Genomic DNA, 23,124 nt, shown 5'->3' on the forward strand with positions numbered 1-23,124 from the left:
TCCTGTGCCTGGAATATGCCCCCGGACCGCTTGGTCAGCTTTGCCAAAAAGACATTTCGGACATTACACATATTTGTGTGTTATCGTATATACGATTCTTTTCCCCTGTGCCTCCTATGAACATTGCCGCTTTAAGATTCTCTTTGGCCGTTGCCGCTTTTATTCCCTAATGATGCCCCCAGCCTCCTATATAATCTCCTGCACGTCCTCCCATCCGGACACTTGACAAAGGAGTGCGCATGCCCGCCAGCGGCATGTTGCGCATGCTCCGAAACATGTTGTGACGCCCGGATACGCCCACCAAAGCCCAGACACCCCGTGACGTCAGACGCAGCCGGAAGAAGCCTCCACAACGCTCCACATCTCCTATGCCGATCCGACCCGGAAGTCGCCTGAGAGACCCCGGACCTCTCCCGGATGATTGGACCGCATCAGGACCCAGAGCAGGCACCGAGCCAACTGACCAACACCAGGGAGGGCACCACAGTGACTGCACTGAAGTGAGTCCATTATCGAGTCACCTGTTCCTTTTTTTTTTTTAATAAACTTCCTTCTTTTAAAAACTGCACTCCACTGGCGCTTTTTTCCCCCTTTCTTTTACCATAAAACACTAGAGGAGGGTTTATCTCAGGCTCACGGGGCTGAGCAGCAGAAAGCTGTGTGAGACGGCCAACCTGCTGTCTCAAGGTCTGATTTTCGTTTTGTACCTCTGTAAGCGCAAGGATCAATGCATCTACTTGCTGTTTTAATTCTAGTACATGAGTGGGTAATTCTGCTGAATCCATATTTTTTTTAAGGCTCGTTTAATCTGTAACGTTCATGCGTTTTTGTTAGTGGATGGATTTACAGCTGCAGAATTATTACACTCAGTAGCCTTGTAGAGATTCTGTTGAACAAACATATCCAACTCTCAGGACTTCATCACAGTGCACAGCCTGTTATGCAATATACATATACTCAATCAGATGTTTAATGGAGGGATAGAATATATGAGAATGTATAGATGAGAGACAGGCTATTGTATGGTGAGCACTAGGAGTAGTATTAGGAGAGTTGCAGGTGATGGTAAAGCAGATAGGTTCTGATGTCAAGTATAGTGCAGATGGTAAGAGGACACAGATGGAGTATACTTAGACAGAGTAACCTAGTGCAAGGATAGTTGAAGGTAGTCCCAAGAGCTAACAGTCTATGCAGATGATAGGGAATAGATAGATACAGATAGTCCTGGTAATTGCAGTAGATGACAGTAGGAGATCGGTTAGTAAGGAATCCCCTGTGGGGTACTTATCACTTAGATAGGTTAGTAGTAACAGTGTCCATTAGAGAGAGGTGATCCCGTAGCGAGATACGGATCACCAGCGAGGTTCTGGCTTCAGTTCAGCAAAGGGAAATGTCAGCAGCTCCGACTTCACAGGAGAAGGTGCGGTGAACATGTGGTTTGAACGAGCAATGAGTAAGAGAAAGCCGTCGATTGAAATAGCCGCTCATATCGGCGCTCAGCAATGATGTCATCCGGTCTTAAAGGTGTATGCGTCTCTTGGATAACAAGATGGGACGCAATTTAGTAAGAGAGAAATATGGAACAAGGGTACCAGAGGTACCAGAACATTACAACTTTACCGAGGCGAGCCAGATCCGCTGACACTGAACCTGTCACTGTATCTCCTGATTCACTGCTTGTTATCGACTCTACTGTCTCTGCACTTTAATCTCCGTTTTCTTCAGTTCACAGTGCAGACCTCGATACTTGTAACACCCTCCCACCTCACAGTGTCTATCTCTCAACAGCCTGTCATAACAGCTAAACCCTCTCCTTCTAACTCTGTGGCAAACTAGAAGTTCTTTTAACAGGTCTGCTATAGATGCGGAAAGTCAGGGTACATCAGACAGGCATAATTGTCCGACCAACCCGGCTGGTCCGTGGGGTAAGCGGCAATTTATTCCGGAGGATCCGGAAATTTCAAAGGTAGGTATGGTCAGAAACGACTATGACTTATCATAGGGCGTTGATAAACCGGTGTCAGCTCACATCCTAGAGGAATTAAAATAGCCCCTCCCTTGCCTCGCTGACACCAATGCAGCCAACACGGTTTTAAGATCTCAAGACCCTAGAGGCAAGGTCCCCCTTCCAGGGGAGACAACTCCCACTGTAGGTCTCACGGGCCAGACCGTGTCAGTGACTGAACCTCTCTATTGCAGGCTAGGCCAGTTTTTCAAGGAGAAGCTTGTTTTTTTTTAGGTCATTGCATTTCTCTGGGTACCCAACATCTAACCACTCAGAGAATACAGACATTGAAGGACCCCCAAAGACCTTGTAACCTTAAACGATGCACTATTTTTGAACCCTGCCTCTCTTCTTCCTGTTAAGGTGGAAGAGAAGGGGGGAGAAGGCCGAGCAGAAAAATGGTAATTTTCAAAACTTTATCTCGCTCTCTTTCTTTCTTTCTCTTTTTCTCTCTCCCTTTCTTTTTCTCATCAATTTCCAACTTTAGTAGGAATAACACGATTGTCTTTCTTTGATGGAGTGGCAATCAGTGGCTGTCAGTCCGGTGAAGGGGAACCCCCATTCCAGACGCTAACCTTTTTGTCGATGGTTCCAGGTACTACACCCCAGATGGTAAGACAGAGATCAGAGGATCAATTTCTATATAGATTTGAGATACGCTTTTTGGGCTGGCACATGATTGTGGTCCTGTCTGGAAGGCAAGAGGTTTCTTGACTAGTTTGGGGGGGGGGGGGGGGTCGGTGAAACGTGCAGGGTAAATAGAGCTGTTCATTGCCTTTTGCTTGCCACACGAGATAACCATTATGAAGGTAAAGGAAGATGGTTATGTGTGTATAGGTGGAGGAGCATTGGATTGGCTCTGGCTTTACTACCGCAGCTGAAAACGGTAATGGTACCGTGAAGGCACTCACCCAAACCGGAATATCGCTTTTAGCGCATTCAGATAGACTATATCACTTTGCCAGGGAATGAGCGTGTCTTGGTCTGTCCGGATATGTTTTCTGGGTGGCCAGAGGCTTGGCCCATGCACAATGCCATTGCCACTGCCACCACGAAAAAGATCATGTCTGAGATAGTTTGTCACAAGGGGGGCTGCCTGGAACGATCGAGTCGGATCGCGGATCACACTTCACTGGTCAGATCTTTGCAGAGGTATGTACGGCGCTTCTGGGATTAGCGGTAAGGTTGAACGGCTGAATAGAAAGAGCCATGGCTCGAATGTATTTTTCATTGCTCTTTACCCCAACAGGAATGCCCCATGGGTTTACACCCTACAAAGTTTTGTTTGAGAGTCAACCAGAACCTGGATTGTGCTTTCCTCAGCAGCTGTTATTTTTACATTCTCAGCTGACGGGGTGGGTGCAGTCCTGGCAAAGGGAGCTCCAAAAGGTCCATCATAGGGTTCGGGAGTCTCTCCCGGACCCTGACACGATAACCAGTGTATATTCTGTCCAACCAGGTGACTGAGTCGTTGTGAGGAAATGTCAAAGGACGGGATTGGAGCGGAGTTATTCTGAGGTATTACCAGGTTCAGCTGACAACGTCGACTTCCTTGAGGCTCTGGATCCATGCCAGCCACTACAAAAAGCTGCTCAACTTCATCCAAGAATGGTAATGAGGAGTATCGTTTTTATTTACATATTTAGCTTGGTGTATTTTAGCAAGTGTGTTTTAGCAAGGGTAATGCATTTTCAGCTGGCCAAGATGGCAAACAGGTCTAATGGCTGGGTGTGCTCCAAACCCCCACCTAGCTATTACACCCCAGCAATGGCAGACGTTCGTCATGAAGACAACCAAGAGACACTTATCCACAGAATTTAATGACAAATTCCTAGAGGCTAACGTCAATTTTAGTTTTAATGTTAGCTCTGGCTCCTGTTCTGTTCTGGTCAATACAATTTGGGTATCGGCTATGTTCCCTCTATAGGACATTGTCCTCTATCACACACCGCCACAGTCTATGTTCCCTCTATAGGACACTGTCCACTATCACACAGCGCCACAGTCTATGTTCCCTCTATAGCAGTGGTCCTAAACCCTGGCCTACAGGGCCCACTTACAGGCCAGGTTTGCAAGATAACTGAAATACATCCCAGGTGATATCATTTGCTGCTCAGTGATTGCCGTACTCTAGTCTGCATCTCCCCAAGGTAATACTTAAAATCTGGCCTGTTAGTGGGCCCTCTATGTTCCCTCTATAGGACACTGTCCTCTATCACACACCGCCACAGTCTATGTTCCCTCTATAGGACACTGTCCTCTATCACACACCGCCACAGTCTATGTTCCCTCTATAGGACACTGTCATCTATCACACACCGCCACAGTCTATGTTCCCTCTATAGGACACTGTCCTCTATCACACACCGCCACAGTTTATGTCCTCTATCACACACCGCCACAGTCTATGTTCCCTAGGGATGCACCGAAATGAAAATTTTGGGCCGAAACCGAAACCGAAAATGCAGGATGCCCTTGGCCGAAAACCGAAACCGAAAATGACTTTTTCCCCCAAAAAAATTTAAAATGGATAGAACAGGGGCATACACCAAAAACAGGCAGGCGTACACCTGTCGCTGCCACCCTGTCACAGTATATGTACTGTGACGGGTTGGCAAGAGGTTAATTTAATTACCAATGGTATTTGTATTATGAAGCATGAGGGGTTAATGTATTGCCACTGCTGGTCACTCATCTATTAGTGACTGACCAGTGGCAGGTAATTAACCCCTTTGTGCTGCATTAGTGCAACCAGTATCAGTGTTAATTAACACTGGTTGCACTGATACTGGTTGCACTAATGCAGCACAAAGGGGTTAATTACCTGCCACTGGTCAGTCACTAATAGATGAGTGACCAGCAGTGACAATACATTAACCCCTCATGCTTCATAATACAAATATCATTGGTAAGCTGCCTCAGCTCTCCGCCCCCCCCCCCCCCACTGCCTCAGCTACCCCTCCTCGGGTGTCCTTCATTCAAAAGTCCCGCCTCTGGCCGGGGACACCGCCTCTTAATGACGTCCCTACTACTCTGTGCATTAGTGAATGGACATACCAGGCGGGAGGGCGGGGCGAGCGGCCGCTATAGATATTACTATGTGATCCTTCCCTGTGCATCCCTGTCAGCCTGTCAGTGTCAACTATGTGTGAATGAGAACAGAACTGACCTAACACCGGGCGGGGGGGCGGGGCGAGCGGCCGCTATAGATATTACTATGTGATCCATCCCTGTAAGCCTGTCAACTATGTGTGAATGAGAACAGAACAGAACTGACCTGACACCGGGCGGGGGGAGCGGCCGCTATTAGCTGTAACTATGTGAGCGCTTCACTTCCTTGTCAGCGGAGATACATGCCTGTCAGGGAAGTGAAACGCTCACATAGTTACAGCTAATAGCGGCCGCTCCCCCCGCCCGGTGTCAGGTCAGTTCTGTTCTGTTCTCATTCACACATAGTTGACAGGCTTACAGGGATGGATCACATAGTAATATCTATAGCGGCCGCTCGCCCCGCCCTCCTGCCTGGTATGTCCATTAACTAATGCACAGAGTAGTAGGGACGTCATTGAGAGGCGGACGGCCGGCCAGAGGCGGGACTTTTAAAGCCTGCCCTGCGCTGCGCCCTCCTCCTTCTCCACGGCGGCCATTATTTTCGGCAATGTTAACCCATTATCGGCCGAAATGAGATAGGCTCATTTTCGGCCGATAATTTCGGTGGCCGAAATTTCGGTGCATCCCTAATGTTCCCTCTATAGGACACTGTCCTCTATCACACACGGCCACAGTCTATGTTCCCTCTATAGGACACTGTCCTCTATCACACACGGCCACAGTCTATGTTCCCTCTATAGGACACTGTCCTCTATCACACACTGCCACAGTCCATGTTCCCTCTATAGGACACTGTCATCTATCACACACCGCCACAGTCTATGTTCCCTCTATAGGACACTGTCCTCTATCACACACCGCCACAGTTTATGTCCTCTATCACACACCGCCACAGTCTATGTTCCCTCTATAGGACACTGTCCTCTATCACACACGGCCACAGTCTATGTTCCCTCTATAGGACACTGTCCTCTATCACACATGGCCACAGTCTATGTTCCCTCTATAGGACACTGCTATAGAGGGAACATAGACTGTGGCGGTGTGTGATAGAGGACAGTGTCCTATAGAGGGAACATAGACTGTGGCGGTGTGTGATAGTGGAGGGAACATAGACTGTGGCGGTGTGTGATAGAGGACAGTGTCCTATAGAGGGAACATAGACTGTGGCGGTGTGTGATAGAGGACAGTGTCCTATAGAGGGAACATAGACTGTGGCGGTGTGTGATAGAGGACAGTGTCCTATAGAGGGAACATAGACTGTGGCGGTGTGTGATAGGGGACCGTGTCCTATAGAGGGAACATAGACTGTGGCGGTGTGTGATAGAGGACAGTGTCCTATAGAGGGAACATAGACTGTGGCGGTGTGTGATAGAGGACAGTGTCCTATAGAGGGAACATAGACTGTGGCGGTGTGTGATAGGGGACAGTGTCCTATAGAGGGAACATAGACTGTGGCGGTGTGTGATAGTGGAGGGAACATAGACTGTGGCGGTGTGTGATAGAGGACAGTGTCCTATAGAGGGAACATAGACTGTGGCGGTGTGTGATAGTGGAGGGAACATAGACTGTGGCGGTGTGTGATAGAGGACAGTGTCCTATAGAGGGAACATAGACTGTGGCGGTGTGTGATAGAGGACAGTGTCCTATAGAGGGAACATAGACTGTGGCGGTGTGTGATAGAGGACAGTGTCCTATAGAGGGAACATAGACTGTGGCGGTGTGTGATAGAGGACAGTGTCCTATAGAGGGAACATAGACTGTGGCGGTGTGTGATAGAGGACAGTGTCCTATAGAGGGAACATAGACTGTGGCGGTGTGTGATAGAGGACATAAACTGTGGCGGTGTGTGATAGAGGACAGTGTCCTATAGAGGGAACATAGACTGTGGCGGTGTGTGATAGAGGACAGTGTCCTATAGAGGGAACATAGACTGTGGCGGTGTGTGATAGTGGACAGTGTCCTATAGAGGGAACATAGACTGTGGCGGTGTGTGATAGTGGACAGTGTCCTATAGAGGGAACATAGACTGTGGCGGTGTGTGATAGTGGACAGTGTCCTATAGAGGGAACATAGACTGTGGCGGTGTGTGATAGTGGAGGGAACATAGACTGTGGCGCTGCATCCAGACGGTCAGTGATGGTCCCTATTGTAGTCAGGAGGAGGGAGCAGTCCCCATCCCGGAGGTATAGAGAGGGTCACTTATGAAGGAGGAGGAGGTCGGGTCTGTGAAGGAGCTGACACTGGAAATGCGGAGCCATGAATGTTGTGGAGGAGAGGAGAGCGCCGTGTTATCAGCCTTTCTCCTTCCCTCCCTCATTCCCTCTCTCTCCCCTCCCCTCCTCCTATCTCTCATTCACACCCCACCCCCACTCCTGTCCCTTTAAGCCTCTCCCCCTTACTAGTCAGTGCTCGGGATTTCTCAGCCGGGCTCCATTTATTTCCTGTTCTATCGGAGTCACCTGGGAGCGGGGCATGGAGGAGTGTCGGGGGGGCCATGGACATTAGAGGACGGCTCGGTGCCCGCTCGTAGTGACGGACGTTCAGTTCGGTGTTGTTGTGGTTGGTGGTCTCGGCTGATCCTTGTGAAGCTCACTCACTGCCTGGCACCATCACTGAGCACAGGGGAACATGACAGACGACAGCTCCGAGGTCCCCAGAGAGCTGCTGGGTAAGAGCGGGTTAATCCCGGCCTGTTGTGGGGGAGATGGAACAGCATGGGGTTAACGGGTGGGCGGGGCCACGAACCTGTCTGGGTGATTGACAGGAGGGGGGTGGTGATAATTTGGGATGAGATCCAATAGTGAGTGTTTGCTCCCAGGTGATCACCCCCCTGACCAGGCTGCAGGGACCAGCAGGTGTATGATGGTAGACTGCTCAACTACACCAATGGATGGCATTGCACAAGTCAGATTTTATTACATCTGCACCATTGATTCACATGATAACCTGGCGATCCTGCCATCAATGTCCTTCACCAAGCATTTCCTGTCTGTCTCCCAATTGTATTCTTATCATTTCACATGAATGGACAAATCCAAGTTGTCATTTCTACACATTACACAGACCAGGCTTGTCACCATCAGGAAACCTGCCCTGACAAATCACAGGAGTGCATGCATGTGTACAGAAAGTGGCAGTAAAGAGGCTGAGGGAGATCAGCAGTAGTAGCCATAAAAAGGGTGAAAATAAGGATTTTACAAAAACAGGGACAATCTTACGCCTTTTTTTTTTAATTTTTTTTATTTTTAATTTTTTTTTTTTTAAATATAAAATTTAGATTTTTTTTTTTTCCCTTTTTTTTATTGGTTGATCTAGATGGTCTTTTCTTAACCAGACTAACTATGTAACACTGTTGCATTTTAAGGTACACGTTCTAATGCAATGTATATTATATATACATTATATGTAATGTAATATAGTTTCTGTTGCTATCTGAGCGCTTTAAAAATAAAAAAGTACATTGTTGCAAAAAAAAAAAAAAAATGAATATAAATAAAAAAAAATGTTTTTATATATATACATACATACATACATACATACATATATACATATATTTTGCATTTCACAGCATTGGGAGGCCCCTACAAGTCAATAGAAACACATATTACATGCATTGAGACAGGCATTACCATGTCAATATCTGTGCCAGATTTAAATACTAGCATACCCCCCCCCCCTTCAAAATGCATGTTATGCACAAAGGAAATGCATGTCAACATATTACAATGCACCTGCCTACTGCTCCAATAAAAAATAAAAAAAAAAAATGCATCTCTATGCACCATCATAGATCTAAATGGCCACTAATTGTTTATTATAGGTGGTGCTTTATCAAACTATCATCCCGTTATGATTTACATCTTATTAAAACTCCAGGGAGAATAAGTCTCTTCTTTTTTATTCTTCACAGCATTGCTTTAGTAGTAACACATTAGCATGAAATATTCTATATATGTAACTCTTGTGATCAATGCAATGCCTGGCATCTCCCTGTAGGAGATATAGAGAGCTATCTGTATTGGAGAGATGACTGTAATATACTATGTTCAATCATGTAGTGGATGATGATAGTCAAACTGCTGGTGATGAATAAATCCTGCATAGTAATATTAATAAAACATTTATATTTAAATGTATACATGCAAAAATAATAATTAAAAAAAAATATATAAAAACCTATATTCTTTTGTAAATATGTGAGCACATTTTTCCAGTTGATCAGGGAAGGTAGACACAAATAGATGCTCAGCATGTACACAAGTTGTGATGTGAGGACACTTGGTTGTTTACTCATGACATTATCTGAGATCTGTCAATTCAATTAAATGATGGGATGCCTTTTCCCCTGGACATCCCCTGTCTAAATGTTTTTAATCCATGTGTCGTTGGGTGTGAATCTTCCTAATTTTCTTTTAAAGAATTCCAATTTTCTGTACCAATTGAAGAAACCTGCCCAGGTATTTTTGCATGCCAGTGTGGTACCTGGTGCAGTTTATTCTGCAGTATTCCCAACAAGCTATATACTGACCTCACACCGGAAATCCAGTGTATTATGATCAGCAGCTACACACATCGGACATCCCATGCTAATTAATATTTCATGTAATGAATGCAAATCGCTATCAGCTGGTATAGTAGATTAGGCGTGTGTTCCTATGTGCATGTTGCGTGTAGTGTCTTTGTCTACATATGGTGTCTATATACTATATAGGCACAAAAGATGTATCTTATGTCTGTTGTACATCTCAGACTTCATCATTCCATTCCAGGAGGTGATTTACCATATCCATATTTTATTTTTTATTAAAAATGTTCTTTATGCAGAACAATACATACATACATACATACATACATACATACATACATACATACATACAAATGCATGCATCTATATATGGGCGAATATTGGTTGTGTGTATATTTTTATTACATTGTTCTGTTTTTAGTACATATTCAAGGCAGGGACTAAAACTGAATGCTTAATCAGTATGTAAGCTCCTTGGCAGAAATAAATGGCTGCAGTGTTTTCCAAATTTTCTTTAGACTTGTAGTATACAGGTAAAAAAAAAAAAAAAAAAAAAAAGAAAATGTTCTAGACATAAAAACATGATCTGAAAATCAAAGGATGGAACTGGTTAATTTTTTTGTGCTTATTTAAAGCTGAAATAAAACCTAATGGCGGTCCCCAGGGCTCTTGCCATAACGTACGCGTATGCGCACTCTATTTGCACCTTATGGCAAACTTGCCTCACACGGTGTCCTTCTCCAGCGGCAAAACATTTGTCACTGACATTGCCATCTGCTCCCATCGTCTTCTGCGTCCGAAGTTCAGTGGCCAGCCAAGAATGAAGCAAGTTTCATGGATGTGCATAGGAGTAATGCCTCGTACACACGCAACGATAATCGGCCGAAGGATCATCCGACTTTTGTCCAGAGTGGTGTTTTTATTGGTTGGAATGTGCCTAGACTGCACACGAATTTTCTCGGCCAACAAAAATCTACTTCAGAAGTGATGTCATGTGCTGGTTTACTTTCCGTGTGTTTTTTCTTCTCTGAGCATGCCCAGTCTTGCTCATCAGATTTTTGTCTGCCGAAATCTGTACTGACTGACGGAAAATCGGCCATTGTGTTGACGGCCAACAAAATTTTATAGCATGCACACCAGATTTTTTTCAGCTGAAAAGTCGGAGTCGGTTGTCGGAAGCATCATACTAACAAGCCGAAAATTCACAGCCAATTATCGGCGCGTGTGTAGGAGGCATTAGTTTGTGCTGGCGCTTACCACCGGCATGCTAAAATTGTACACTGGGCTGCACATTTAGGGTTATCGGTGTACATGTTTACACCACAATCCCTGCATTCTGTGTGTGGTTCTACATGTGCAATTGTAATGTGTTTTTGGTGCTTTATTGGCATTTTTGTTGTTTTTATAGGCATTTGCAGTGTGCTTACATGTGAAAAAAAGCAGCATGCTGTACCTTTTTTAGGTAGAGCTATACTCGTCCCTGCCTGGTCACTGTAATCTTTGAGTGGCCGGCTTTCGTGTCCTGATCGCTGGCCACTGTCATTTTCCCGGGCAGGGATGATGTCCCTCCTGCACATGCACTGGAGTTCAGTCCTATTCAATATTGCTGAATTTCAACAGTGAGCTGCGCATGCACTGCTCAATGTATAAGGGCGGACAGGCAGGTAAGTAACTTTAATCCAGGAGAGACAAAGCATGTCTCTCCTGCATTCAAATTCCTGCCTGGTTGCCCATTTTACATTTTTCACTAGTTCCACCTTTAGTGAAGCACAGCTGAAAGCACAATGGTATAAACTAGACTCATTGAAGTACATTTAATTTTTATTGCATAGTCGTTTTGTATTGCGTTTTTAAAACACAGTCGACTGCATCTGGTATAAACAAACCCTAAGGCATGGATCCTCAAACTACGGCCCTCCAGCTGTTGCAAAGCTACATATCCCATGAGGCATTGTAAAACTCTGACATGACTAGGCATAATGGGAGTTGTAGTTCTTGAACAACTGGAGGGCCATAGTTTGAAGACCCTTGCCCTTAGGATAGGTTCCCCTGTGTGTGGGTGCAGGAATATATTTAAATCGCAGCCACACACAAAATGCGGTGCTTTGATTAAACTAGAACAAAACGCAACATGGTTTTCTGCACGCAAAAACATGCGGTGACTCTTGTTGAGCATGCAATTTCCTTGTAGTACCTGCGCACGCAGTGCGATATTTATTATTTTTTTTTCCATGCGTGGGGGTGCCATTCAGAACGAATGGTAGCTCCGCGCGTTTCCGCAGAGCAGTGCGTTTTCACTGCGGGTGGTTGCGGGTACGGTAATTGCTGCAATTCCCACAGCCACACGCAGAAGTGCGAACCAAGCCTAATGCCGCATACATACAATATCAGATAATCGGATAATAAAAATTGATTTTGGATTGATCGCACGATAATCTGATCGTTGGTACACAGCTTTCGACAGCCCATCACTACAGTTCAAGCAACAATATCCGAAGTGACAAACACAAAAACTTGTCTTGTATAATAGCTTACTGAATGACAATCGTTTATTCAATACAGTATGCGTCTACTAAAAAAAATGATAGACCAAGACCACGCATGATTGGAAACCCGAAAATAACCTGGAAGGAGATGGGAGAACGTAAACCATGTAGCTACATAGCCACGCATACAGCAAGCTTTTCCAGAATCCTACGGAAAAAATCCTATATTTAGTAGAATGCTTTTAGCAATGTTGAATTCAATATTTGGTATCGTGCAACAAAATGTGAACGATAAGTCATCCGATTATCTGATCCTGTGTACGTGGCATAAGGCAGAAGAAAGATACAAGGTATCTTCTGCACAAAAATTAATATCTTCTAGCAATTGTTACAATATAATGTTTAGTTCTGCGAACTCCGGGTTTACTACTGTATGTGTTTACGAACAGATGAGCCAGCTTTTAGAACTGTACAAAGTTGCCCCCGCCACCCCCTCCTATCCAGGTGTACAGGGGAGCCGTTCAACTCCTCCACAATGGCACATCAATACATGCCATTGCCGGAATGTATGCTGTGTCTCCCAGCATAGTCTCAAGAGCATGGAGGACATTCCAGGAGGAGGAACAGGAACAGGATTGCTGCATAGGGCCATAAAAAGCCCTTAACCCATCAGAAGGACCGGTATCTGCTCCTTTGTGCAAGAAGGAACCAGATGAGCACTGCCAGAGCCCTACAAAATGACATCTAGTAGGCCACTAGTGTTAATGTCTCTGATCAAGCAATCAGAAACAGACTTCATGAGGGTGGCCTGAGGGCCCGACATCCTTTAGTGTGCCCTGTGCTCACTGCCCAGCACTGTGGAGCTCGATTGGCATTTGCCATTGAAAACCCAGAATTGGCAGGTCCGCCACTGGCGCCCTGTGCTTTTCACTGATGAGAGCAGGTTCATCCTGTGACAGACCTGAAAGGGTCTTGAGGAGCATGTAACATCGTTCAGCATGACCGTTTTGGTGGTGGGTCAGTGATGGTCTGGGAAGGCGTATCCATGGAGGAACGCACAGACCTTTACAGGCTAGACAATGGCACCCTGACTGCCATTAGGTATCGGGGATGAACTCCTTTGCCGATTGTCAGATCCTATGCTGGTGCGGTGGGTCCTAAGTTCCTCCTGGTGCACTACAATGCCCTGACTCATGTGGCAAGAGTATGCAGCCAGTTCCTGAAAGGATGAAGGAATTTATGCCAGTGAATGGTCCCCATGCTCGCCTGACCTAAATCCAATAGAATATCTCTGGGACATTATGTTTCAGCCCATCAGGCGCCGCCAGGTTGCACCTCAGTCTGTTCAGGGGCTGTGTGATGCCATGGTCCAGATCTGGGAGGAAATACCCCAGGACACCATCCGTCGTCTCATTAGGCGCATGCCCCGATGTTGTCAAGCATGCGTACAAGCATGTGGGGGCCATACAAACTAATGAATACCATTTTGAGTTGCTGCAATGAAATAAAAACTGAAATGAAAACTTACAAAAATGTGACTTCTTTCTTTCTTCACACAAGCCGTAGATTACATTTTTTTGAAGGCATTCTGTACAACAACTTTGTACAGGCTGCCTCCATGTTGTAATGATATTGGAAAAAAAAACAATGAGCATGGCTTTGAATTTTGACTTGCTTTGACAAGCTTTTTTCATTCTTGGTGATGACCGTGTTTTCCAACCAAACTTAGCATTTTTTCGGCACACTACAGAAAACACAACCAAACTAAATGGGGGCTCACAATCAACTGAACGTCATAAAGTGTTGTTGCTTGTCATGCAGGTTCAAACATGTTCAAGGTCACCACGCATGCAGTTATAACCGGTTCGTGTCCGGGCTGGAGTTGAGGCCTCTTTTATATATCATAAGTTGATAACCATTGGCCAAAAGTGTAAAAGGCCATATTTCGACCACCTGCTGCCCTAGGTACTCCTAATATGATGATACACTTTTGTGTCAAGCTGTTATTTTAGTTAAAACTAATGCTGGAATCTACTATTGGAGAAAGCATGCTGTCTGAATGTCTTCTGCTTTAAGTATCCTGTACCATATACTGCACCCACTTCTCTCTACAGTTCTGTTGCTGAATTTGGCCACAGATGCCCCGTAGTGGCTAGATGAGTGCTTAAATAATAAAGGCAGAAGTCGCACAATTTTACCATTTTTTGACGCTTGATTTTGCCCCCTTTAGCACTGCTGCCTTATGCCTCATACACACACAACGATTATCGGCCGACTGATCGTCCGACTTTGTGTTTTGTTGGTTGGAATGTGCCTAGACAGCACACAAATTTTCTCGGCCAACAAAAATCAACTTCAGAAGTGATGTCATGTGCTGGTTTACTTTCCGTGTGTTTTTCTTCTCTGAGCATGCCCAGTCTTGCTCATCAGATTTTTGTCTGCCGAAATCTGTACTGACTGACGGAAAATCGGCCGTTGTGTTGACGGCCAACAAAAATTTTATAGCCTGCACACCAGATTTTATTCGGCCGAAAAGTCGGGGTCGGTTGTCGAAAGCATCATACTAACAAGCCGAAAATCGGCTGATCGGACGTTGGTCGAAAATTCCCGGCCAATAATCGATGCGTGTGTACGAGGCATTAGGCAATGAAACATGAGTGTCTTTAAGGTTATACATCCCTGGCTTTAAACCTTTCCATGTATTTTTTTTTTTTGATTTTTTAATATTCTGTAAGCATTTACTATTTTTTTTTATTTACTCCTAATTTGGATCACACATCTAAGATGTGCCGCATTGCATCTGCCCTGTAATAAAACATTTTAATATGACTGTAAAAATTACCTCCTAAAATGTAAATGTTAGACTTCTATAAGTATTCCTATTGTGCCCCTCAAAATACTATAGAGACTCCTCCGAAAAAGCTGTTCACTGTTCATAAAATAATTCTGAGATTTCTGTATTCAGTGATTTGTTGTCATTCAATTTCAGAAAGCATAAGGGATGTTATCGGAAGGAAAATTAAGATTGCTGTGCGGAAGAAGGTGAAACTAGAAGTCAAAGGAGACAAGTTTGAGAACAAAGTGCTGGTATGTAAATACTATTAAATTATTTATTGACAAATGTGTTTCCACACATTTTATAGCGCGAGACAAAAATGTAAACTTTTTAATGCAGTAGGTGGTCAGTCCACAAATTTCCCCATTAGTAATTTAAATCGAATTGAGACTTTGAAATCCAAGTCTTTGTCAAAAATTGCTGGGGTAGGTAAACTGGCATACAAACTGATGTTCAAAGATATAAATAGAGAGGTCCTGGGGGTGATTCAGTCAGAATCTGGCCATAACTGAAAGATTTTAGAATCAAATGATCCCTAAAGTAAGTTCCCCTAGCATTGCATTGTATTCATATACAGTACCTACAAAAATATAGAATTAGAAATAATCAGATAAGGGTGCCTTCCCCTGCGCATCTGCTACCGGCCGGGTGATAGATGCCGAAAGGGTGCCGGGGAACGCATTACCGCGGTCAATAATCCATTATCCTTTACTTTGCACTATGTATCTCTCCATGGCGTGATCTCAGAGGAGTACCTCTCTCCAGGACGGTACATTATGATATCCATGTTGTCATCCCAGTCTCTTGTCAGCATGTAGACTTGCATATTTTTAAATTTTTGTATGGCACTGTTGCATTTCTCTGTTTGATTTGTGATATGCCTTCTTTGTTTCTTCAATAAACAAATTTATAAAAAAAAGAAATAATCAGATAAGCTTATCTAGTCAATTGTTACAAAGTGTAGTGATCACAGTCTTCAATCAAAACCCATAGAGTACATTACACTTCACAGAAGCTTCACTCTTTGAGAAGGGCAATATCACCTATGTGTCATAGATGTACCTCAGCCACTGGGTCCCTTTATCATCATGTTGTGGTGTTGCCCCAAACTTCATCGATACTGGGAAAATATATTCAAGACTCTTAATTCCCTCTGTTTAAGTAGGGTGGTATTAGGTCCCAAATTCGCACTCCTTGGAATTATCCCAGACAATTTACTTCCGGGCGAAATGCACACCATGTGGACAAGATCACTATACTTGCCTTGCAAACTCATATTACAGAAGTGGATCTCAACCACACCTCCAACAGGCAACAAATGGTGTGAAATTCTTAATTTCACATTACGAAGAAAAGAGTTAACTTACAAACATAGGGGGTGCCCTAGGAAGTTCCAAAAAATATTATTGTCCTTGTGGTTGGACTTAATGGTTCATCATATTTTCTCCCGCTTTAGGGCGCAGAGGAAACCAGCTAAGATAACATTAACCATTAAATGGCTGAAGCCAGGGTAGCAGTTGGTGAAAGACAAGCAAAGTGGGTGATTGGTTAAAGTCACAATGGTGTTGTCCCTCCAATAAAGGATTGTCTACTCTAAAGTGTTCGTGGTAGAGTTGTGTCGTTTATTGCATATTCTATTTCCTTAGTGTACTGCACTATGTATGAATCATACCCTATGTACAATTGCTTTACACACTCCTTTAAGTATGTTCTTAATACATGTACTGAGTGAAGTGCTTTGTTTGTTCTCCTTCTTCCACCCCCCCCCTTTTTTTTTTCTGGTTAAAAAAATGACCTGGGTAAATAAAGTGTTGGGCTATCATAGGTGAAAACCAATGTGTATTATTTATGAAAAGTGCTCAAATTTGAATCAAGTCCAAAAATTCAATCAGTCCCATAAATGGTGGTGAAAAGAAGTAGTAAGTCTTGTAACCAAGGATCAGAGATTAAAAGAATCACACTCCCTCCACCACAGGGGTTGACCAGCACAAAATAGATAAGATATGCTCTTACCAGAAAGTGAGGACCCCCTTGACAGGAAGATCAAACACTCTTTGGGGACTTCTCTTACTAAACGAACCGCAGCAAGGATCGTATAGACTCCCACGTGTGTGATTTTAAGTGAATAAAAACACTATAGTGTAAAGCCTTTAAAACGAATCTTTAATAAAAAGAATAACCCTCAGATAGTTGGATGAAAATGCATATGTATCAGTAAACATCCAGATAGGAAAATGCCATCCGCCTTCACTTCCGGGTAGCGTGATGACGTAGACAAGTATTTATTTTTATTATTATACATGATTTATATAGCGCCAACAGTTTGCGCAGCACTTTACAATGTGAGGGAAGACAATACAGTTACAATACAGTTCAAAACGGGAGGAACTACAGGGCCCTGCTCGTTAGAGCTTACAATCTAGAAGTAGCTTTGTCCTATGCGTTTCATTACCATACTTCTTAGTAGCGCACAAAATAGGGGCATAACACTTTATTTACCCGTTTTTATTGTGCCAAATTTCTCACAGATCTGATTGCAGCTTTCTGTTTGTTGATTGTTGACACAAGCGCAGTATTTTTTTTGTTTTTCCCTTTTATTGAAAAGTTCCTGATTTAAAAAAAATAAATAAAAAAAATCAACCAGTACCCATGTTGTACTATTCAAACGCCAGTAAATTGCCTTCTGTTTGCTATTGGTTTGTGTACATTATTCCTTGCATTGTATATTAGATAAGCCACTCTTTGGTGGTACTGCAGTGTAGAAGTTGAACTTTAACACTATTTTGTCCTACCTGCTGAGCTCTACATTCCAGTTAGGCTTCTAATTTTACCAGCCATGCATCTTAGTAAAAATCTTTTGGGGAAGGGAAGAGGTGTTGCAGTGGTTCTTGGTAAATAATAAGCCAGAGGCTAAAAGTATTAGCACAACTTAAAAGGTTTTCCTTGTTTGAGTTGTTAAGGGTTTGTTATAAAAATAATCGCCAATGGGTAATCTAATTGTGCTCTCCTGACTGCGGTAATAACTATTTGTGTCATCACATTTTCATACGATGAACCTCCTGAAAGTGTGCCATCAAGCTGATTGGGCCATTTTTAGACCAAGGTTTTTTTTCTTTTGTACAGTTCATGAGAGGTTATCAACTGCATGACGTTGAAGGAATATAAAAACATAAACCATGGCATCTGAAATGTGCAAATATTTAGTTTGTCTACTGTTTTAGACCTTCTTGGCTATATTAGTGGTACACTGAGCAATTTGAAGGCTAAGCAAACCCACATGGTGTCCCTAAACAATCTAAAACAAAAGGATTGCACTTCCTTTTGATTTTATATTCTGATCCTTTAAAATTGATCAAGTATCAAATATATAATTACATTGGAAATGTATTTCTAATAATTTTAACGTTAAACGGCTTATTATCTAATCTTGATAACCTTTCATCTTCCATCTTCCCTCAAGGTTGGTGCTATCTTTGTTTTGGCAATATTCAAGGTATCTACCACTTAGACTAAGATGCTCACTCATTGGTGACGCAGTCATGCTAATCAGTCTTTGTAGGTGTTTTTAGTTTTGTGTGTACAAACTTGTACGGTACTGTGGGCATGGGCATTGGAAAAATTGCAAAGTGAGGATTGTTCTATTTCATTAATCAAAGATTATAAAATTCAATAAATGCAACAAATGAAATACACTATGTCTACTCTTTACAGGAAAAACCTTGACCTAATAAATTGGAGGGGTGTCCACATGTGTTTGGCCATATACTGTAAATTTGTTGTGTGACCGGTCCAGGCTCTGCAGGGATCTCTACAATAATCTTGGGATCCACCCAGATGCCTGAGGGGCAATTAGCTCAGTCTCACAGCATGCTGCTGAGAGTCTGAACCAGCTGCTCCCTACCTCTCCTCAGCTTGGCATGCCAGTGAGCACTGGAGGAGCAGAGCAGAGAGGCGGTGACTGGTAGTCATTGCTCTCTACTCAGTGGAGCCCGAGAACTAAGCAATCCGAGGTCATATAATCACTTGGTTTTCAGTCTTAGAGCCAGCGGGGAACAGCTGCAGCATCAGACTTATGTTAGAGCCAAATAGGTTAGTATGTATGTCTTGTGTGTGGGTTTTATTTATATTATAATATATATATATATATATATATATATATATATATATATATATATATATATATATATATATATATATATATATATATATATATATATATAATATTGTATTGCACGATGGTTAGGTATATGACTGCAGTTCTTGGCAATGGAATCCGATGGAATTTAAACACCATTCGTGAAAATGCAGCCTCAGCCTTTGGAGAAGCTACACTGTGCATCGCCGTTGCCTGTTGACATTCCTCTATAAACTATTCTTTAGCCCTTTGCCAGTTAGTCACTTTTTTTTTTTTTTTGAATCAAAGCTTTACATTTTTGACCCTTTTAGTTCTGAGCATCTGCTATTTTACTGCGTACCAGTCCTTGTGTATTTGCATGTATGTGAGTTGTTTGTCTCTATTTCCACATTGGAGGAATTGCTTTTAGTTGCAATTCTTCTATAAAGACCACTTCTGATAAAACCTCTTTGGACTGTAGATGGGTGCAGCACTGTCCCATTTGGTTTCTGCCAGTTCTGAGCTGATAGTGGTGCTGGACATCTTCTAATATTTAAGGGGTGCAAGCTTGAAATACACTGTTATCCAAAGTATTGGAATGCCTGCCTTTATGATCACATGAATTTTTTTGGCATCGAAGTCTTAGACCGTAGGATTCAATATTGAGTTGGCCCACCCTTTGCAGCTATAACAGATGTAACTCTTCTGGGAAGGCTGTTCACAAGGTTTAGGAGTGTGCTTATGGGAATATTTGACCATTTTTCCAGAAGCACATTTGGGAGGTCAGGCATTGATGTTGGACGAGAGGATAAATTTCAAAGGTGTTCTATTGGGTTGAGGTCCGGACTCTTTGCAGGCCAGTCAAGTTGCTCATCCTTGTCTTTATGGAAATTTGCTTTGTGCACTGGTCCAAATGATTTGGTGGAAGGGGTTTATGGTGTGGGGTTGTTTTTCAGCTTGGCCCCTTAGTTCCAGTGAAGGGAACTCCTAAGGCATCAGAATACCAAGACCTTTTGGACAATTTCATGCTCCAGACTTTGGTTTGGGGATGGCCACTTCCTGTTCCAACAGGACTGCGCACCAGACAGTCCATAAACAAGGTCCATAAAGACATGGATGAGAGAGTTTGGGGTGGAGGAACTTTACTGGCCTGCACCTCAACCTAATAGAACACCTTTGGGGTGAATTCGAACCAAGACTGTGTGCCCAGGCCTTTTTGTCCAACATCCGTGCCTGACCTCACAAATGAGCTTCTGGAAGAATGGTCAAACCTTCCCATAGACACACTACTAAACATTGCGGACAGCATTCCCGGAAGAGTTAAAGCTGTTATAGCTGCAAAGGGTGGGCCAACTCCATGCTGAACCCTATGGATTAGATTGGGATGCCATTAAAGCTCATGTGCATGTAAAGGCAGGTGTCCCAATACTTTTGGTAATCTAGTGTACATTTCATATGTTTCGTTTCCACAGCAAGTTACTGTATTTTTTGCCCTCAACCTTGTCCATTTGTTTATGCATCTGCAGAAGAGCTGCCTTTTGCATAGTAATGTGTATGTATAGAAGGAAATAAAATGTAATTACAAAGTATGAAATAAGGACTTGTTTGTGTGTTACATTTGTTCCCAGCCTGGCGTTTCTGATGCTTTCCTAGTAGTTCTCCTGTTTTGTATATGAAGGTTCATTCCATTGCGGAATTGTAGGAACTGCTGCTTGATGTTTTGCATATAGCTTGGGGCAAAGCATTGCTGACATTTCTGTGTATATGTGGTACTGGAGCATGAAGTAATGTCTCTGTACTACCTGTGCCTATGTTTACTTTAATAATGAATCATTTCTAACTAGGAAAGCACAGTGAAAGTTTCTTTTTACAGGAAGTTAGTCATTCTTAGTCACAGATTGTTAGCTAGCTAATGTTTTTATCCCCCCCACCCTTTTTTTCTTTTTTATACTTTACAGTGCTAAATTCTATTGCATTCTAATAAATTAGTTGAATTTTTGACATTTTATAGGACAAACTTTGGACTGGTTAAAAAGTAGGGTTTTGCTATTTGAAGAGGAGCCGCTGAATAGGAAAAATAGTAACCATTTCATCCACTTTCCCTGTAGAGACCTGGAAAATATGCAGTACATCTATGATGCTGAGATTATAAAAATTGTTGGGGTATGGTAGGTGTCTATGTCAGATTGAAATTGCACTTTGTGGTGTTGCTAATGCTGGGTTCACACAGTTGTGGAGCCTTTTAATTTAGTGATCGACCAAAATCGTTTTTTTATTACCGATCCCAATAACTTGGTCATCGCATATCAATATTGACCGATATTTTCGTACATTAAAAAAATTATTTTTATTTTTTTTTTACAGGTACTCTTGTGAAGGGATCTGGGGATCTAAAAGACCCCAAACCCCTCCTCTGCACTTAAAGCATTCAAATCGCCAAGTTTTTGAAAACTGTACTTTTTTTTAATTTGGCGCAGAGTACCCGGAAGTGATGTCATGACATCACTTCCGGGTTTTTACATGGAGACCCGATCAGAGCCGAATGCAGCTTTGATGGGGTCTTCTCTTCGTCGGCCTTGCAGGCTGGTTGCCCGGGTCTCCCGGTGGGACAGGAGACCTGGGCGAGCCGCGGAAGGCAGCGGGAGGGTGGGGGGACGTCCCCTCCTGCTCCTTGTAATGGCAGCCAGAGCGCCTTCTCAGCTGCATCAGTTGTCATTACAAGACAGCCGACCGTCGGCTATGGACGCCGGTACTGGGGTGATGTCTCTAGCTGCAGGCATCATTCCGGTGCAAGCACTTTCCCGAAATATCGGTAACCACAGGGTCCGATTCCGATATATCGGGGAAAGTGCATATCGGCCCCCGATATATCGGCTTTGCCGATAATAGGTTGATCCCTACTTTTAATGTGCGTTGCATAAAGCGCGCCTAAACTATTTAATTCATTTCTAAATTTTTTTTTTTTCTTTTTCTTTTTTCCTTTTCTTTTCTTTCTTTTCTTTCCAGCACTTTGCAATGCGCGATAATGTTACTGAGTGTTGTGGTGCACCACAGTACACATGCATTGGCAAGGTTCATTGGGTTACAATTAAAGTATTAGTAAAGCCCGCTTTGTGATTTTTTTTTTTACCTACAGGTAAGCTTATAATAAGGCTTACCTGTAGGTAAAACAAATATCTCCTAAACGTGCACCGCTTTAGGAGATATTCACCCTGCAGTCTGCTCATTGAAAAAAGCGCTGCGCGATTCGAGAAAGCAAATTGGGAAACAGGCTGTAAAGCCACAAGGCTTCACTGCCGGTTTCCCTTACCCAAAACGGCGGCGCCAGCACCCGATTGCCGATTTCAAGAATCGGCTCTGTGAGGACACCGTGGGTTCCCTGGACAGGTAAGTGCCCTAATAGCATAAGTCAGCAGCTACACTATTTGTAGCTGCTGACTTTTACTTTTTTGGTGGGAGGCGGAAGCTCCCCTTTTAAATGTAGCAAAAAGGAAAAAATGTCCATAAAATATCCAGATGAGTGGCCAATACATGTAGTGAAAATGTAGTCCATATGCCGTAATGAAAGTTGAAACTCCAAAATAGCCAAGGGGACACCTCTCAATCTCATGCAAGGCTTACCAGAATGTATGTGACCCCCCCCCCATATAATAGGTCAAAAATAGCTCATTAACATACTGGATCCTTCATCATGGAAAATAATAATCTTCATAAGCTTGCCCAATGATGTTAAGTGATCAAGCCACAACCTCCTTTTTAATGCCCATTAAAAACGTATCAGTTACCCAACCCAGATTAGCAGGACCAGGGAATGCCACTGGATGCCTGGAACGGGAGGGGTGTGTCTGCGCCCAGGGTTATTGATGATGTCACATGCCGATATTACACTGTCTTCCCAGTCTCACCCATCTTGGCTTGTGGAGACTTCTATGCGGGAGTTAAGACTGCGGATCATTTGTCACCGCATTCTTGTTTGTGACAGCAAGAATGATTGGCACCAAGGCGCACCGACCCACATTACCTATACTTTTGCATGTTGTCGTA

The 23,124-nt window shown here is 43.3% G+C and overlaps 1 protein-coding gene across 2 annotated transcripts in view; it reads left to right on the plus strand.

Moving 5' to 3' along the window:
- Positions 1–7,483: 7,483 nt before the first annotated feature.
- CARMIL1 (capping protein regulator and myosin 1 linker 1) overlaps positions 7,484–23,124 on the plus strand; it is a 477,665-nt gene continuing 462,024 nt past the window's right edge. For both annotated transcript variants that reach the window (XM_082259259.1, XM_082259260.1), the window contains exons 1-2: positions 7,484–7,787; positions 15,120–15,217. In XM_082259259.1, coding sequence (XP_082115385.1) covers positions 7,748–7,787; positions 15,120–15,217 — 138 coding nt within the window. In that variant the 5' untranslated portion in view covers positions 7,484–7,747. The remainder of the gene's footprint in view (positions 7,788–15,119; positions 15,218–23,124) is intronic.

Source organism: Pelophylax lessonae (genome assembly GCF_965119305.1).
Source record: "Pelophylax lessonae genome assembly, chromosome: 5".
Classification (NCBI taxonomy): Eukaryota; Metazoa; Chordata; class Amphibia; order Anura; family Ranidae; genus Pelophylax; species Pelophylax lessonae.